Consider the following 19055-nt stretch of genomic DNA (forward strand, 5'->3'; position numbering starts at 1 on the left):
ACTTTCACTGAGTTGTTGTCCAGTAAGATTTCCCCCAGTATCCTCTACTGTAATTAATTCCGTTTCCTCTAAACGGAGGCAATACCTACAGTCTACGCACGGGCGTCGGGAAAGCGCATCTGCATTCCCGTGTTTACTTCCTGGACGGTGCTGAATTTCGTAGTTATAAGTGCCCAGCATTTCAAGCCATCGCGCAATCTGCCCCTCGGGTTGTTTAAAATTAAGTAACCACCTCAAAGCACCATGGTCAGTTCGCACAAGAAATTCAGCACCGTACAGATAATGGTGGAAGTGTTTAATTGATGCTACTATAGCGTACAACTCTTTTCTTGTTACGCAATACCTTCGTTCAGCCTTACTAAACGATTTACTAAAATATGCGATTACTCTTTCTTCTCCTCCCTGGATTTGAGAGAGAACACTACCCAAGCTTTCATTGCTTGCATCTGTGTCAAGAATATACTTGTCACTGGGGGTGGGGAAGGCTAATATAGGAGTAGAGGTTAGGGCTACCTTCAAGGCGTTAAATGCTTCTTCGCATTCCTCATTCCACAGAAATCTTTTCCCCTTTTCTGTCAAAAGATGTAAAGGACGTGCAATAAGAGTGAAGTTTTTAACAAACTTCCTGTAATAAGAGCATAAACCTACAAATCCTCTCACGTCACGAACACAATTTGGCCTTGGCCAATTTTTAACAACAGCCACCTTTGACGGATCAGTCGAGACTCCGTCCTTGCTAACTATGTGTCCGAGAAACTCCACTTTTTGTTTGAAAAGAAAACATTTCTTAGGCGACAGTTTCAGTCCCGCTAATTTGAACCTCGTAAAAACATCATCTATGGCAGCAATGTGTTCCTCGAAATTCTTTCCAAAAATAATTACATCGTCTAGATAGACTAAACATGTTTGCCACTGCAAACCAGATAAAATTTTCTCCATCAATCTTTCAAAGGTGGCTGGTGCATTGCAAAGCCCGAACGGCATGACACAAAATTGATATAGACCACTGTGGGTGATAAAAGCGGTCTTTTCCCTATCAGACTCGTCCATTTCGACCTGCCAGTAGCCACTCGCTAGGTCGAGGGTCGTAAACCAGGTGGAGCCATTAAGACTATCTAAGGAGTCATCGATTCTAGGGATAGGGTAGCTATCTTTAGTGGTAATATCGTTAAGCCTACGATAATCTACACAAAAACGAGTTGATCCATCTTTCTTTTTAACTAAAACAACTGGAGACGCCCATGGGCTAGATGAAGGTTCAATCACCCCCCGCTTTAACATATCTGAAACCTCGTTAGCCGCATCCTCTCTTTTATTCAGAGGCAGTCTTCTAGCATGTTGTTTAATAGGGGCCACCTCTTTAGTTGGAATTTTGTGTTTCACAATACCAGTCCTTCCTAAATCCTCCTTACATTTTGCAAAAATACTCTCATGCTTCAGAAGAAGCCTCCTAACTAAAGCTTTTTGATTTTCATCAAGTGATCCCTCCAAAGAGTTGTACAGCCCTAAAATGTGATGTGGTAAGTCAGTGACTCCCCCACCCTCATTGGAAGTGTCACCCTCCGTGTTTTGTACCGATAAAACTTCTTCTACAGGCTCACACGTGGCCGCCGTAACTCCTTCATACACCGTGACCGGCCCTGAATCTACATTAATCATGCGGATTGGTACCACGTGACTCTGGGGATTAACCACAGCTTTAGCTACCATAATCGAGTGTTTCTTTACAAAATTTTCACAAGGCTCTACAATAAACTCTGTTCCGTCTAATTTATTGGCAAGTTTACCTGGTACTACAATTTCCTGGCCTGGACTTATGCAGACTGTCTCAGCTACCGTGATTCTATTCACTACGTTACTAGGGGCATTCAATCTCTCGTTGCCGAAACATTGAACCACAATATTCCCAATTTTTATCTGACCAAGGCCTAGATCTATTTGGCACTTGTATTTTGATAGGAAATCACACCCTAATATGAAATCAGAAGATATGTCTGCAACCCACACCGGGTGGTTCGCCGAAAAATCTCCCATCTTCAATGAAAAATTACCACAACCGAACAACGGTATACTTCGATCATCGGCCATAACCAAGTCCTCTCCAGTTCTCTCTAACTTTGGCCGTGCAGTCTGAACAATTTCCTGATACATACTACGTTTCACCACACAAATATTTGCTCCCGTATCAATCAAGCTATCTAAAGTCCTACCATGGATTTGTATTCTTGCGTACAATCCATCTCTATTATTCTTTTCACTAAGTGACGTAACAAAGGGCCTTTTGTGACCACTAGCCGACTCATGGCCCGCTGAACCGGCTTTTACTAGTTTCCCGAGTTATGACTTGTCCCATTGTTATCAGATACTTTAGGTTTTGGACAATTACGAGCAAAATGCCCAACTTCTTTGCAGTTGTAACATTTGTTGTCCTTGATCATATTCTTACCCTCTCTTTTATGAGGCTTTTCCGAATTCCCGTGGCTCTTCTCTAGCGATTTAAAACATTCCTGAATTTTAGCTACCATTTTCTCTACAACTTGGTCTAAATTACTCTGTACCTCTTTCGCCGGTTTCTGGTCAGTATCAGGGGGGCCTGACACAGCTCTAACTAACCTTCTGCTATTTCTCTGATTTTCAGCCTGTTGAAACGTTTCAAATTCAATTGCTGTTTTTACAGCGCTGTCCAAACACTTTGGGCGAGACTGATATATTCCCCATCGCATGTCAGTATCAGACAGCGCATCAATAAAATGATCTTTTGCCAAGGTCTCTTGTAGATCATACTTAGCTTCAGGGTAGGCTAATTTAACCAATCTCCGGACTGACTGCGCTAATTCTGGAAGGTTTTCACCTTTCTTTCTTTGTTTATTCTTTAACTGAGCACGGAATAATTCCGTTTGATTTTGTGACCCAAAACGTTTGGACAGGGCGGCAACAAGCGAATCGTAATTACGACGCATCGAGGTATCAAGGTCGCCTAATACTGACAGCGCTTCACCTCTTAAGGAAGTGGCAAGATGCATTCCTTTAGAAAGGGGATCCCATCTATTCATTTCTGCTATCAATTCAAACTGTACAATGTAATCATTCCACTCACTACTCCCGTCAAATGCTACGGGGCGTACTTCCGTTCTCTTTGGGTATATACGGGAATCTGAGGGAGGTACAGGCAAATCATTAGAATGGTATCTAACGGGCGGGGAATATTCCCCCAACTGCACATTTCTATCCGAGTTGTTGACAACTTTTCTATCATTAAGTTGATCATCTTCAATTCTCCTATAACTTCTACCAGCCTCCCTATTCACATAATGGCCAGCTCCATGGCGACTTACGGAGGGACGGTGGTCCAAGTCGTAACCATAATTATTACATTTACGCCATTCGCCTACACTAGGATAACGTTTCTTATCGTCTGCTCTATCTAACCCCTCTAGAACTGACCTAGAATTACCTGCACCACTGATCAAATATTTATCTCTATACACTGTATCCTCACTAGGGTAACGGATCCTAGAGAGGGAATCACCCCTCGAAATTCCACTTGGCCCCGGGCCAGTTACACCACCCCATGGCATACTGTCAGTCCCAGACTGACGAATTTCGTAACGCGCAGCCCTTGGCTGCAAGTCCTCCACCCCATATTGGGTCGCATTTCTTGTATCAATTTCCCTGGAACCTCGTCCAGGTACGCCCCCTAATGGCATATGATCAGCCCTAGACTGATATAAATTGTACCCTGCAGTCCCTGACTGCGAATGCCTGACCCCCATATGGGCGGGACTTGACGTGTCCCTTTCTCTATCCGATAAGCCATCACCAAAATTGATCAACGGTGCATTCTCCCTATTAGACACAGTTCTACTGAAACCATTTCCCAGATCAAGTTTAACTACACTATTTGAAATAAAATTACGAGGGCATTCAGTAGGGGGCACATTTGCCCTCCTCTCACTCACACCATCGTCCACATGTCGGGGCTGCTGGTTTCGTTCTCTCTCCTCAAAATCACTAGAAACCCTCATACGTATGTCACCCGTCACAGACGGAGACCTAGCAGCCCCGAAGTTTGGTTCGCTATAACGCATAGGCCCATTTAAGTAATGATTACGAGAATTTGAAAAATACTCACGTGGTAGCGTACTGCCATCCAAGCCGCCGTCACTAGGGACGCACTCATCTACCACCATCCAATCCTGATTACACAAAACATTCCCATTCTGAATCTCACTAAGTGTGGGTTCTTCGCGAACTCTGTTTTCAAACTGTGAGCCCGAACAGGGTGCAACACTCTGTTCCCTACAGGAAACCAGTTCCTGCCTTGACACACAGGTGTCCGAATCAAAGCTAATTAAATCATTCATGCTCAACAGAAAACAGAATCCGATCGCTTGCCACCAATGTAACGCTAACTCAGTCTAAGATTCTGGGGCGTCCAAATATTCCCTGCTGAGGACTGGTGGTGGTATGGAAACAAATGCGGCTTGGATGGTTGTATGTTAGTAAACGACGAGCCTTAAATCTCGCTATTACATGCAAAAGATATAACACATAGATAAACGAGTAAAGAACAAGCGCTGTGTAGATTTCGCAATCTATTACTATAAACAGCCACGGTACAAACAATACATCGGCACGAAGCCCTCAAAAATAGATAGAAAAACATGCACTTAACGATAATGGTCACAAACGAGGTCTCAATACCGAAGTAGAGTCCTATAACGATACGTACAAAAGTGTATAAAAGACGAATACAAGACAGATACAAGTACGACCACAATGGTCGGAGCCAGGGCTACTACCGAACCGAACGATTCAGATCGGGAGCGAAGACTGGTCACAATTCTTGAGGTCTGCTTCAGCTGAGCTGGTGAGCAGACATCACGTGACCTGTAACAATTACGTAATGTAGCCTACGACAAATAGAGGGCGACATATATGATGACCAACGGCATCACAGTATATAGCCAATGTATATATGAATGTTTGTCACGTATGTACATGTTATGTATGTAGTCTGTGTATTTATGTGCATCATGATATGTACATATATGTATTAGAAATATTGGAGTCATCAATGACAAATAGTGGGTCTACAAGACATCCGGGGTTGTAGTATTTTCTGAGGACGTTTCTTGGCTTTATTACCAATCTATGTACGTTGTATAAGTAGGCCTACAATCAATATTGTCGGGTGGGGTGGAGGAGGGGACGGGGAGGGGGAGGAGGGAACGACGAAGAAATGGATTAGAAGGATATACGTTGCAAAACGGTAAGACCCCGCCTTCACTCCCCCGAATGCTACACCTGTGAAACTATACAAAATGCTTTCATTGCATGACGTAAGAGTCAAGTTATTGTGTTTTGACACGTGGTTTAGCTAGTTAAATGAATTTACTGTCCCTCAAACAGTCACACATCTTAGTAACACCATTTTTAGCAACATACTGTTTGTCTGAACGACACGACATTTACAACCAGTTATGAAGCACATATGAGCATGGGTGGGGCAAATTCAAAATCTCTTCCTTCCGAATGTTTTTTTTTTCTTTCAATGGGTATGAACCTTTACGGGAGTTGAAGTACGGCTAGTGACAAACTAATGACTTTATACAGGAGGGGTGCAACCTTTGCATCTTTAAAGCCTACTCATTATGTAAGGGCTATAGTGACCCTTCCCCAACCCCATCCAGCAGAAATTCAAAGTTTAGACGTGCAATGGTGCATTTAATCAAAGAAGTTAGTTCTAAATTAATATATTTATTAACCCAATGTTATGATAATTAATTTTCTGTGTGAGGTTGAAAAGGGGTGGGTAGGTGGAAGGGGTGCACCCGGAGTTGGGAACTAATTTTCCCTGGCTGAATGTTTAAATACCCGACTGCAAAAAAAAACTTCCCAGACGTACGATATGTGGCGATGGAATTTCCCATGTGCTCCTTTGCGCACGGCACTGAAAGAGTGTAAAAGTGTCACGTGATAACACAATGAGGAAGCCGCGCATCACATTATCAATGTTGCCCATGTATCTCTTCGCTACAACGACGGTGTCCGCCACACCACGAATTCACGAGATCCGTTATCTCGTCAAAACGTCAATTTTCTGAATTTTGTCACGTTAGCATCTCGTCAACTCGTCAATTTGCAGATAATTGTCGTTTTGTCAAGTCGGTAACTCGTCAATGCAATGTCCCTTCTACGCTTCCGTATATATGAAGTCGGGTGAATTTGCTTAATACATTTTATCTCTTTGAATTTCAGGACAAATTTGATACAGCACCATTTAATTTGTTTCTAATCCCCGGCCTATCCAAAAGGAAAACTTTCACAAAGGAGGGGGGGGGGACCCCTTCCACTAAAACCTCTCCCCACGACGACCGTCCAGTAACGCTACATCAGTGATAAATATTGGATACGTCAATGCTCTCTCCTTCACAATATTGATACAACTTTACGTTTTGCACGAATTCACTAGTTCGTATACCTCCACGTGCGATTATGGAAGGCAAGTTACCATGATTGTTATTATTATGTGTAAGATATATGTAGTCAGCTACGTCATAAGAGTGAATCATTATTCATGACTTATTAATATATCTCACAACGCCTACCCAAGAATGCCTTGAAAGTAGGGTTACCATTTTTCTTTGCGCTGAAAGTGGGACTGATCTGGGGGAGCGGTCTAATGGGAGGGGGTGTCCCCCTCCCCTTTGAAAAAAATTTGATTTTGGGAACTACCTAGAAGCCAAATGGTGCAATATTTAAGGCTGATTTCCACTAGTTTTGTTTGCCTAATATGTAGCCTATTTCAGAAATGTAATTCATGCTATTTCTGGTTTGCACCACATTTACTCCATGCGGACTGGTGATAAAATTAATACCATGGTTGCACAACTACATCATCATGAAAAATAGCCAAAAATGAACAGCACAACTCAAACTCAGTTCAGTCATGAATATTTGTCCCCTCCACTAATCTGCTTGAGGAATCCCGGATTCTTCAACAGGTATGAGTGAAGAACATTGAACGTCCAACGTCAGTAACGATACTCAATTCTATCGCAACGACGCACGTGGATTCGTATTCCCGCACACTACAGGGTTACCATACCGAGTCGTCGTCTGCTACAGCAGCTAACGAGCTGTTTATGTACACATAACTTGGCGATTGCGAGTCTGATCTGAAAAACTTGTACTGCGTATATTCGTTTCCGGGAAAATCGGGACAATTTGTCTTACCGGCCGGACCGCTCACTTTTCATTTCAAAAACGGGACAATCCCGATTAATCGGGACGGATGGTAACCCTACTTGAAAGCTCCCTCACGCAGGTCCCTCCTGGCACTATGCGATTTGCTGAGGCCTTCAATCTCAGACTGGCGAGTAGTCATGGAGGGGGGAGGGGGTCAAATTTGGACGGAATTTTAATATAATAGATAAACTGAAGTAAAATATTACTCAACAGTTAGAACAATGTTACTTTCTCAGCGCATCGCGAGCACCCATCGTAGCTAGAATTGTCTAATAATTACTTCCTGTAGGACAGCTTGTGTGGAACCAAGTCCCTTGCAACCCCCTAACATTATATAACAAATCGACCGGCCGTTAATCTGAATTTGGCTATATATATATATATATATATATATATATGTTTAACAGTTTAACAGTTTTTCCGTTATTCCTATATATATATATATATATATATATATATATATATATATATATATATATATATATATTTAAAAAAAAAACTCAACTTGTGAGTTTTATGGTCTGTTTAGAGCGCATGCAATGCCATTTGAAGATAGAACAAACCTTCATTATAATTCACACATCTCTTTAAATTCCCTAGAACTTCCGGTGCTTTGCCCCCTGGTCCCCCATCGAGCGTTTTCCCTTGACCTCAGGCCCTCGGAGGTACGCTTCGCGCTCCCGAGGCTCCGTTGGGTTAATCCGACCTGAAAACAAACTTCTGGCTGCACACACCTGATACCAGCCCCCTCCCCCAACAATGTTTAAAATGTTCCTAAGCGTATATGCATAGAGTATTTTTGCTGTCCAATATGGCTATTGACGCTGCGCACCAAGTCATTTTCTCCCATACCTCGTCAGGACATATGTGCAGTGGCGTAGCCAGGGGGGGGGGCGTGGGGGCGACAGCTCCCCATGAAAGCTTGTCGCCCCCAGTCGCCCCCCACTGGGATTTTGGGTGTCGAAAAAAAATTACATGTGTGAAAAATATATCATTGGTCTGAATGGTTTCGAATCTCCATGATGACCACTCATGAACGCCCCTTCGACCGCGGACCGGCAGTAGGCTATAGTTGCTGATAAACCGGATGTGACATTTTTTTCACTTCTGGGACATACCCCGATGCTCTTATAACCGCTAAAAAACCTAATTTTCAAGAAAGGAGACAATACTATTGCTGAGAATCAGTCTATCACCCTAATGTTTCAGTCTTTCAATCTTTGATCATGTCAGTTCGACATATAGTTCGGTCATTCAGTATGTTACTTGGCTGAAAGCCCACTCAATCTTTCCTTATTTTCCACGCGCAATTTGCAGATTTGTCGAAAAATGTCAATGCCGGTGTCAAACTCACAATTTTGTGGTATTACTCCCAGGACGGCAAGTCGAGAAACTCAAATGCAGTCGCGGCGGATAGCTTCCTTCGCCTATAGTATGTCCGGGGACATTTTGGGGCATCGTGTCCTATAGGCCTATATCTGAGGCACTGGGGTCATTCCTTGACCTACTTGGTGCAATATAATGTGCCCATTTCGAAGTAAATGAATTCACAGATTGTTAGTTGCCATGGTTTTGAACAAATGAGGGGTATTCTTTCCTGAAACATAGGGCAAAATGGGGCTGGGGTTTCCAGTTCCCTGCATCATTTGTCAACTTTATTGCAGATTTCCTGAGTGACGAATTTGTAATTTTCTCCCAAAATCACGCAACTAGATGGCTGCGCGCCAACTGATGGTGGCGCTCCGCTTAGATAGTACCTGCGACCGGAAAACTCGAATCGATTACGTCCCGCCCCCCCCCCCCCGAACGTTTAAAATCGGATTGACGCACCTGCTTACTGGTCTTGGGAAGTGTCATTTCCAACGATCTAGGCCTTTTTAGCTTAAAATTTCGGTACGCTGCGCGCCAACCTATGGTGGCGCTCCGCTTGATAGTAACAAGACGCCCTCCCAGGAAATGGTCAAGCCCCCACCGCCGCCCCCACTGAAAAAATCCTGGCTACGCCACTGCATATGCGAGTCCCCACCATGCCGTGTAACCTGAATTGTCCATTACCCTCATCGACTGTTCCGTATAGTTAGGCATCCCTGCTCATGTACACACTTACAATCATCCTTAGAGAACAATTCTAAACGGGTCTATTAAGGGCGTTTGTAGCTTCAACTCCGGTTCAGTAAGGCCTTGGTTTTATGTTTGGTGATATCGTGTCAATGAAGTGTTAATAAAAAAACAACAACTTCACTGATGATTTACTTTACTTTTATAAAAAGTTATGGTTTTACGTACAATGAATGATCGTCGTTGGTGAAATAAAGTTTGCATATATATTCATCACATGTTCACTTCCCACCAATCACAGTAGCATCATACTGAATTTGGTTATCTCTAAATATGACAACAGATCATATAATATCCTAACAAGTGGTTCTAGAAAACCAGTCAAAGCCAAAGGTAAGTAAAATCTACAGGTAAGGCTATAGTACAAATCACATGCAATCACATATTAATATATGTATTCATTGCTGTAAAATGTTTCTACGCAACAAAGACTGGATATGTTACAGAAGCGTTGAGGTTCCGATAAACCCTCATAATAGTTGCACTTCTTAATATTAAGTATGTACTATGCACAATACATAAAAAAATAAAAACAAAACTTTATGTTAAATTAAAGTCTCAATACCTGACTTGATGATGAGTTGAGGAAAACAAACTTCAGAAGTAGATTCAATGTTGTTATTCTACATGCACTCTGACCAGATGGGTTCATAGAGAAAGGCTGTCGCAATCGAAAGAAAGAAATTTATTTTCTGTTACCCTTATGGCGCGAACGATACACCGTAAAATCACTGCAACCGCCCATGCCAGCATGTTCATTACACTAGGCTTAACGGTCGTAAACAAAACAGAGAGGTTTCAATGGCGCATGATCTGGTGGGCGGGGCTTGCACATTTTGATTGAAGTTTGTTTAACCTACGGACTCGTTATAAAAGCTGGCTAATTTTTTTCAGCTCAAATTTTTTAACGACATTTAACTAACAACGTTCATTAAATTCGCCCTCTTTAAAAGAAATATCACGAAGAGCAAAATAATGGACTTGATACTCCATATTATTAATTATTAATTCATAATTGTACAGAAACTGACTTAATTGCTTATTATAATACAAAAAAAAAATACATATCTCACCATTCACATCCTCTGATATCCATATGTCACTATTAATCTTTTCTACAATTTTGTTTCCAAATTTCGCGTCAAGTTTAGTTATTCTATTTGCGTTAAATTATAACATACTTCTAATTGACCAAGAGATAAGAAGACATGCATCAGTCTGGACATTTTGATGACGTAATTAAATCTCCATATCCTCCCCACCATATGCATTATCTCCATTCACTTACTGACACTATCCATAACCACTCACGCATATATTGTCATTATAGAATTACTATATTTACCATGACAACATATGTACCTCTAAATTAATTACCACGGAGGTAAACTCCATAAATACTGCTAGGTCAGTGTTCTTTCTTGCAAGATTCCTGGTTTTATGATGGGTGGTGTTTGTTCTAATGTGACACCCACATTTACACCTCGGAAATGTGAAACTACCGTCTTTCTAATACTATCACGAACCTTAGCATTATCTACAGTGTTGCGTAACCTTCTTTCAAACTATATCTATGTCACAATGTGAAATCTCAAAACCGAGGCATCCAAACTCATCAATATTCCATGTCTTTGTAATTACTCCATCAAGTACAATTTGATGAAAATGTTTTTTTTTCAAATAATATTTTCATCTTTCGGGGATAACTTATTGATAAGCATAAATGGTTCCTTCTTTATAATTGGCAGAAGACATATTCATGAAGTGATACAAGAAGAAATTGCGTAACAAAATAAATAAATTTGAAAATCTCAGCATAAAATCGAGTGAGTTAAAAACAAGTGTGAAGATTTAAACTGAACTACATAACTAAAAGTCCCCTAAGCGAGAAATGCAAACAAATATGGACACATAGTATATGAAAACAGCGATGGTGTTTAAAGCAAAGTGAAAGATTTAAAGAGGACGATGGCCAATGTTGTAACAACGTCACAATTATATAGAGAGACTCGTATTCCCTTTTAAGTTTCCCAGTACACTCCCAAGTTGTTTTGTGTAAACCTCGGGCAAGCAAATTTTGATGAACTGAGTGGTGTATAACTATAACCAGCGGGATCAGAACAGGTTGTCTTCAGGAACATGTACTTGCATAATTCATCTACCAGGATCCAGCCTTCTACAGGACAAAGAAGAATAAAAACCATACAAACAGATTGCTTGGGTATTAGGCCTAGTCATTTACATTACTATTATTTTATTGTTCAGGGCAGGGGTAATGATCATTTTCAGTTTCTTTTTTCCTAATATTATCATAATTTTTAAATATGTGTATGTATAAGAGTGGATTATAATATAACGGAAAATGTTTAATATTAAGTTACTGCTTTTTCCTCTAAACATTAAACCTTATTCAATGCGTGGATAAAAAGCCTAATCATTTTACATGTGTTTTTTTATTGGTGGTAGGGGGGCGGGGGGAATAATCATAACTTTTAGATATTTGGATGTATAACAGTGTATATCATAATTGAAATATTTAATCCTTACCCATCAATTAAATGTAGTTTATTTAGTAGTGAATACATTAATATGACATTTCTACATTAATATGACATTTCAGTTGCTCATTAGATATGTAAATATATGTGTGTGTGTGCGTTTTTTTTTTTTAAATGTACCTTTAGTTACCAAGTGCTTGATTGGTTTGTTATAGATATATGGTTGATTGCTATCACTTTACCCTACTCATTGGATGATGAGAAGTTTGTGTTCACTTCATCATTTAAACCAATATTTTAATGATTGTTTAGTTATAAGTGTTCTCTACATGAATTTATACCTCTTACTGTTAGATGTGTAATATATTATACTAATACGTCATCACGTTACCACGGTGACTGTTACTAGTACACTTTATACTATACCTATTATGGAATGAGTTACATTTTGATGTTCAATAATGTTTATAAATTTTACATCGACCCAATATTTAGCAATGATTGGTACTACATCATTTTAAACCAACCATTCAATGTTAAGTAATATATGTTAAGGTTTATGTTAATCAACCCACTGCCATATATCTTTCTTTCTTTATTACAACATAAATTTATCAATTCAGTGTAAATTTTGAAATATTTGTTGACTACATCACTCTCATCCAAGAAGGGTATGTTTAGTAATATTTGTTGTCTACAACCCTTCAATCCACCCATTGTATGTTTTGTAACACTTTTTGACTACATCCCTTTTATCAACAAAGTGTTTGTTAGAAATATTTGTTAACTACATTACTCTAATCCACCCATGTATGTTTAGAAATATGTGTTGAATACATCCCTCCACTAAGTGTATGTTAGTAACATCTGTTGACTGCATCCCTCCACTAAGTGTATGTTAGTAACATATGTTGACTACATCCCTTTAATCCACTATCTGTTTGTTTACTAATATGAGTTGACTACACCCCTTTAATCCACCCATCGCTTGTTTACTGATAATTGTTGACTTCATCCCTTTAATCCTGTGTATGTTAGTAATATTTGTTGACTACATCCTTCTAATCCACCCAATGCTTGTTTACTAATATTTGTTGACTACACCCCTTTAATCCATTCAGTGTCTGTTCAGTAATATTTGCTAATTACTAAATCCCTTTAATCCACTCAGTGTTTGTTTACTAATATTTGTTGACTACATCACTCTAATTCACCCATTGCATGTTAACTAATATTTGTTGACTACATCCCTTTAATCCACTGTGTTTGTTTACTAATATTTGTTGACTACATCACTCTAATTCACTCAGTGTTTGTTTACTAATATTTGTTGACTACATCCCTTTAATCCATCCATCGCTTCTTTACTAATATTTGTTGACCACATCCCTTTAATCCTGTGTATGTTAGTAATATTTGTTGACTACATCCCTTTAATCCATTCAGTGTTTGTTTACTAATATTTGTTACTACATCCCTTTAATCCACTCAGCGTATGTTTAGTCATATTTGTTGAATACATCCCTTATCATCCACTTATTGTATGTTTAGTAATATTTGTTGAATACAATACTCTCATTCACCCATCACTTGTTTAGTAATATTTTTTGACTACATCACTCTAATTCACCTCTAGCTTGTTTACTGATATTTGTTGACTACATCCCTCTAATCCAATCAGTGTATGTTTAGTCATATTTGTTGACTACGTCCCTTTAATTCAATCAGTGCATGTATGCTAATATTTTTTTTAATACATCGCTTTAATACCTTCATTGCATTTTAAAGTAATATGTGCTTACTGTTTAACAATTTTATCCACCCATTGCATTTTCAGTAATATTTGCTGACTACATCACTTAAGTGCTACTTCAATCCACCTATTGTATGTATAGTAAATTAGTAATATCAGACTTGTAGTACTAAGTACTACTATTTATTTTCTCCATTTTAACATGTAATCCACCACAGAATGTTTTTAAAAAAAAATTGTTTTGCAATCCATCCCATGAATCTCTCGCACAAACGGTGACTCTAGAAAAGTTTGTAATAAATTGAGAAAAGGGTTTCAGGACGCCATTGTGAACTATTCATTTTACTGTGTTTCTATAGCAACAACTAATACTCGTTAACACTGCTAATACAGAAAGTTAACAGGAATGACACAGTACTTACCTTCCAACGACCAGTGTCAAGGTTCAGCAGATATTTTTGATTCCACTTAGTATTATCAGGTACCCAGGCGACTGAAAACAACAAAACAAAGCCGTGTGTTTATGAAACAGTATACTGAAATAATATGAGTATACAACCAGAGGCGTAGGTTGGTATGGTCGATTTCGGTTGAGGATAGGGCGTAAATGTGGGTGCGATAGTCACACTGTTATTGGTTGGACTGCATGTATGTTCGGGTATTGTCATCAGGAGATCGAACAAACTCAAAGGCTTTTCAAAATACGAAAATGTTTTCGAATTTAGGGGAAATTTTGTCGTAATTTCATTATTGCATAGTTATGTGTTTTGTTATTACATCTAACAAAGAACTACTTTTATACACGGTAAAGGATATCATGTATATTGAGTAAGATAGTTTTACGATGCATACTGAACTAATACTGGAATAATTCGCTACCTCAACTCGTTATAGATTATATTCCTTAATTTGACTGCATTCTATGTTTTGTTTATTTGAGTTGTCTGACATCATATTCGATACTAAATTTCCATTTTGTTTTAATCAATTGATTCTCTCCCTTGTCGCACAGTCACATACCATACGTAATGTGTATTATGTAGACTGCTAGAGGGAGAGCCATCTTTAATGAACAATTAGCAAATTAAAAAGGTTGATTAAATGTGTAATATACTGCACCTTTAACACCTCGAGATTTCAAAGCAGATAAAGATGGGTCGATTGGAATAGATGAGGGCAGCAGACACTGACTTAGACTGAAATCTCAGAAAAGGCAGAGAATCATGAATACATTGCGGCATTATATTGCAGCGTTCTTATAGACACAATCAAACTTCTACTAAAAAATCCAAAATAATCTTCAAATTGTAATAAATAAAGGGAAACATGAAACGCAGGTCGATGGCCATAAGTCAATGGAAACTTTAGCTAGGTCATTCAAATAGCTCATGTAAAGGGTGAATGTCATTTCTCCTGGACGAAGGACAAAGCTTAGAATATTCATGATTAAATATTTGCAATCAAAAATAATATTATAAGAACTTTATAAAAAATTGCAATAACCATTAATACTTTGTCATGACAACGTAATCATTTATAATACCAACTTAATAATTCATGATAACAAATTGATAATTTTTATTCGCATGAACCTAATAGGCGCTCATACCTTTGATATTTATTTCCATTATAAAAAAAACAAATTGGCGATGTCTAGTTTAATATTTAAAATATTAAAGCAGTCAAATTAATTTAAGCGAAGTAAAAAAGCAAGTCATCGTAGGCCTTCATGCAATTCAAAGTAACACTTAATCAAATTTTAGTCAAATCACAAGCTAAAATAAATATGACTCGAGTCTTACTTCAGTCCAAGTTATTGACTGGAGTCAACAACACTGACAACCAGTTATATTGCTGTTACCAGAGCACCCCTCCCCAACCCCACCCTCTACACACACATTCTATTGAGTAGACATGATTACTTTCGAATTATGCTGAGTAAGATACCGTAACGCCTACAACGTCTGCGAGGCGTAAACCGGAAGCTTACAACATTTTTAAATGCGATATCGAGGTAAAATAGTATAGTAAGCCACACCCATTTTTAAATTTTTACTTAGCAAATCCAGTCATAATCAGCGATCCCCGAAACAAAAGGTGAATGATAATTAGGTCAACTATGTCTGGTTGTGTTTTAATGATCGTCAGTTTAAAAAAAGAAACACATATTCATATTGCTAACATTATGTAACAGAGACGCAGGTTGACCGATTGTGAAAATGACCTTCAGCACTACATATCATGCATGTATCCATGGTAACCAACATTTGTATATTAATAGGTACTGAAGCTGCTGTCACATGACACATTACATGTTGATTTACTGATCATATATAAAGGATGCAATGAATTTGAGGATTTTTTTTTTATTGATTCAGGTTATGAAAGGAAAGTTAACATTGTTAGTAGGTCTGTGTACAGAGACGTTATACATGTCAGGCGTATACACAACGTAAGGTGTACAGCAGGCCTGTAAAAAGAGGGCAAAACGGGAAGCTCATTGCCGGGAAATCTTGAAAACTAGCGGGAAATCTCACACGCAGCAACAGCAAAAAAGGGTTAGAGAAAGAGCCAAAGAGGAAATAAAATTTAAAAAAATTATAAATAAAAAATCAGAAACACTAACTTTAGTGTCTGGGTGTCTTTATTTTTCACTTGAAATAACCCAAAGTAGCATCATAATTATTTAATACACTTAATGGCATCGCCGCCGCAAGCCCGCTGAATCTCTCAAGCCAATGTTGGAAAACCTTGTTCAATTTCCCGCGAACACACTGCCGATTTCCCGTCGGTGTTCGCGCAGTACCTGGGAATTTTCCCAGGTACTGTACATTGCCAAACAACTGTGAGCGCTTCCCCTGTCTAACACCGGTTGGTTAACCTTTTTTTTTTTTTTGGCACGTTTCCAAGGAACGTTTTATGTAGTACACGAGGCACAGCCCATGCGTTGATACACGCATATCACGATATCAAGGCCCCTATAGCCATTGCCATCTTTATTATGAAAGTGAACCTTGTAATAACTTATGTTTTAGGCCACTTGGCATGATTAACTAAATGCTAAATATTGTTTTCATGTTCTTGTAAAAAACGTCAACTTCGCAAAATACAGTTAGTTGTGTTTTTGTAGTTACGTGAGATCCGTAACCGACAAGGTGGTTAGGCTATTTGATATGCACTTAACTATGGTAGGATATTATTTTTTCCGTATTTTTGGAAATTCTAGAAAATACTTTCTTTTTCCCCCGCTTAACACCAGATGTGGTCTTACGGTTTATTCATAAATGGGTGTACTAGAGCCTTTTTTACATGACATTAGTTGCATTTAAGACGATATGCCAGTTTCGCGTGAATTTTTCGAAAGTGTTTTGCTCGATCTTTCGTAAAATTTGAAAGGTGTACCAACTTACTTTTCGTACACAATTGGTAATTTCTCTACTGATTTTCAGAGTTTTTATCTCCATACAGTCAAGTATATACGTTGTGTATTGAGTATAAACTAATCGAGAATGCAACTTATGCAAGAAAACAATGCGGGGATTTCCAGCAGACCATTTTTTTCTTTGCGGGATTACTGAGTCAGTTGAAGGGATTCCCGCACCTTAGAGGGAACACTGAGCTGAAGTCAAATTCATACGACAGAAAACGTTTACTTTCTAACATACAATATAAATTTTTTTAAATGTGGAATGGCAATATTGTTGTTCAAAACATTTCCCGCCAGGCTAATTTGTTACAGCAACCTTCCCGCGCTGTGCCGTGGGTGTCAGTGTGACATTGACATTGCCCTTGTGAGTGGTTTGGGGACACATCATTACTCGTTATATTGTGACAATGATTGCGCGCACGCAGAACTTTTCGTAGGTAGTGTGATGCACTGATTGTCAACATGTGATTGTCATTTAAAAAAGTTTCGATATTATTTGTACGTGAATGAGAGTGAAGTGAGGAGTGGTTTTTTCCTTCTCGTGCGCTTTGATAAATTGATAGGGGTAGTCGGGTAGGCCCACACGTCAACAAAAATACAAAATGGCTTCGTTTATTTAGTCTTTATCAGAAATATTTGAAGAAGTGTAAAGTCTGCTCAGTTTGATCGATCCAACACAATATAATAATAAAGGCTTACTGGGCGTCCTCTTTGAAGGATTTTTATTTCATTTGTTCGATTTTTATCGTGAACCATATCCAATTTATCTCTCTGCTCCAAGCCATGCGGCACACTGTACATAAAAACTGATGGGATGCATCGCGCACTCCATTGCTAAAATACACGTGCTCGCTCCAGCTCCACTGATGTGTAGAGTTCAGTGGCTCACTTGCATCTCATGTAACTTTACGATGTTTATTTACATTACATATTAATAATTGATGTGGTACAATGTGACAGCCGGGTTATAGATGTATAATAAATTATTATCAGACTGGAGTGATTGCTTGAGATGAGACTACTTTGAGTTTTGTCAAGGTAAGAACTCAAGAAACTGACACACTAAACCAGTTTGTTTTAAAAATTATATTTATTACCTTTTTAAGTTCAAATTAGCACTGGTCTCAACGATTGCAAGTTGTTTTAAATCGCCAAAAAGGTGCACCAAATGGCGCCAATTGCATCCTCATTTTTCAAAAATCTGTACCTTGTGAGGGGGGCACATCCCCCCTCACACACCCCCCTGCGCCGCTTGTGCGGCGCAATGGCTGCTCTGCAGCCATATGGTTCTAGGGTTATTATACCTTCCTTGCAGGGAATTTTTTTTTTTTACAGCCCTGGTGTACAGTATAGTAGCTAATAAGACATAAAAAAGAACTGAATTTCAACTATAAACTAGATGAATCAGTAGTACCTGGATTAATTTTAATCGACAGTGGTAGTGAGCGTGTTATGGAGAAAACAGAAGGGTAACTGTAGGTCGCTGGGGATTTCTAACTGGCCTTTCCTATTTCAACATGTTTGTTTCCTCGACAGTTTAGGTCATAGTGAGAAAGGGATGATGAGGTGAAGGGAATAAATAGATGTGTTTGTGAGGGAGGGATGTTTACATTTCATATTTAAATCATACATATATATAGAATCAGATAATATTACCACGTACAGTTTTCATGAACATATATCAAGCGGGACTTGACGAGGAAGAGAGGATTGTAGGTTGAACCAGGATGAGGGGCACAAGGGTGATATTCAATGATTTATACTATTAAATACACTGGGTCGGGGGTCTAGCCGTGAAAACACATTCATTAACAAATTGAGATTTAAACAGGTCTTAAGGATAAAGTAGTGAGTGTTTTTCCTATGTTAACATCAGCGCTTGGGTCCGTTGTTGTAAGTTTGTGGGGGGATGTTCATTGTTACTATGCGTTCGTAAAGATCGATTTCCGTCTTGAATAAATCAATTATTATCCCCATATAAAGACACTACAGGACTTAACTGATGATT

At 38.9% G+C, this 19055-nt stretch overlaps 1 protein-coding gene across 8 annotated transcripts in view; it reads right to left on the bottom strand.

Moving 5' to 3' along the window:
• Window positions 1-9493: 9493 nt before the first annotated feature.
• LOC139982209 (uncharacterized) overlaps window positions 9494-19055 on the bottom strand; it is a 48960-nt gene continuing 39398 nt past the window's right edge. For all 8 annotated transcript variants that reach the window (XM_071994824.1, XM_071994822.1, XM_071994819.1 and 5 more), the window contains exons 14-16: window positions 14740-14816; window positions 14043-14113; window positions 9494-11545 (exon numbers count right to left, since the gene is read on the bottom strand). In XM_071994824.1, the coding sequence (XP_071850925.1) occupies window positions 11528-11545; window positions 14043-14113; window positions 14740-14816 (166 nt within the window). In that variant the 3' untranslated portion in view covers window positions 9494-11527. The remainder of the gene's footprint in view (window positions 11546-14042; window positions 14114-14739; window positions 14817-19055) is intronic.

Source organism: Apostichopus japonicus, chromosome 16 (assembly GCF_037975245.1).
Source record: "Apostichopus japonicus isolate 1M-3 chromosome 16, ASM3797524v1, whole genome shotgun sequence".
Lineage (NCBI taxonomy): Eukaryota > Metazoa > Echinodermata > Holothuroidea > Aspidochirotida > Stichopodidae > Apostichopus > Apostichopus japonicus.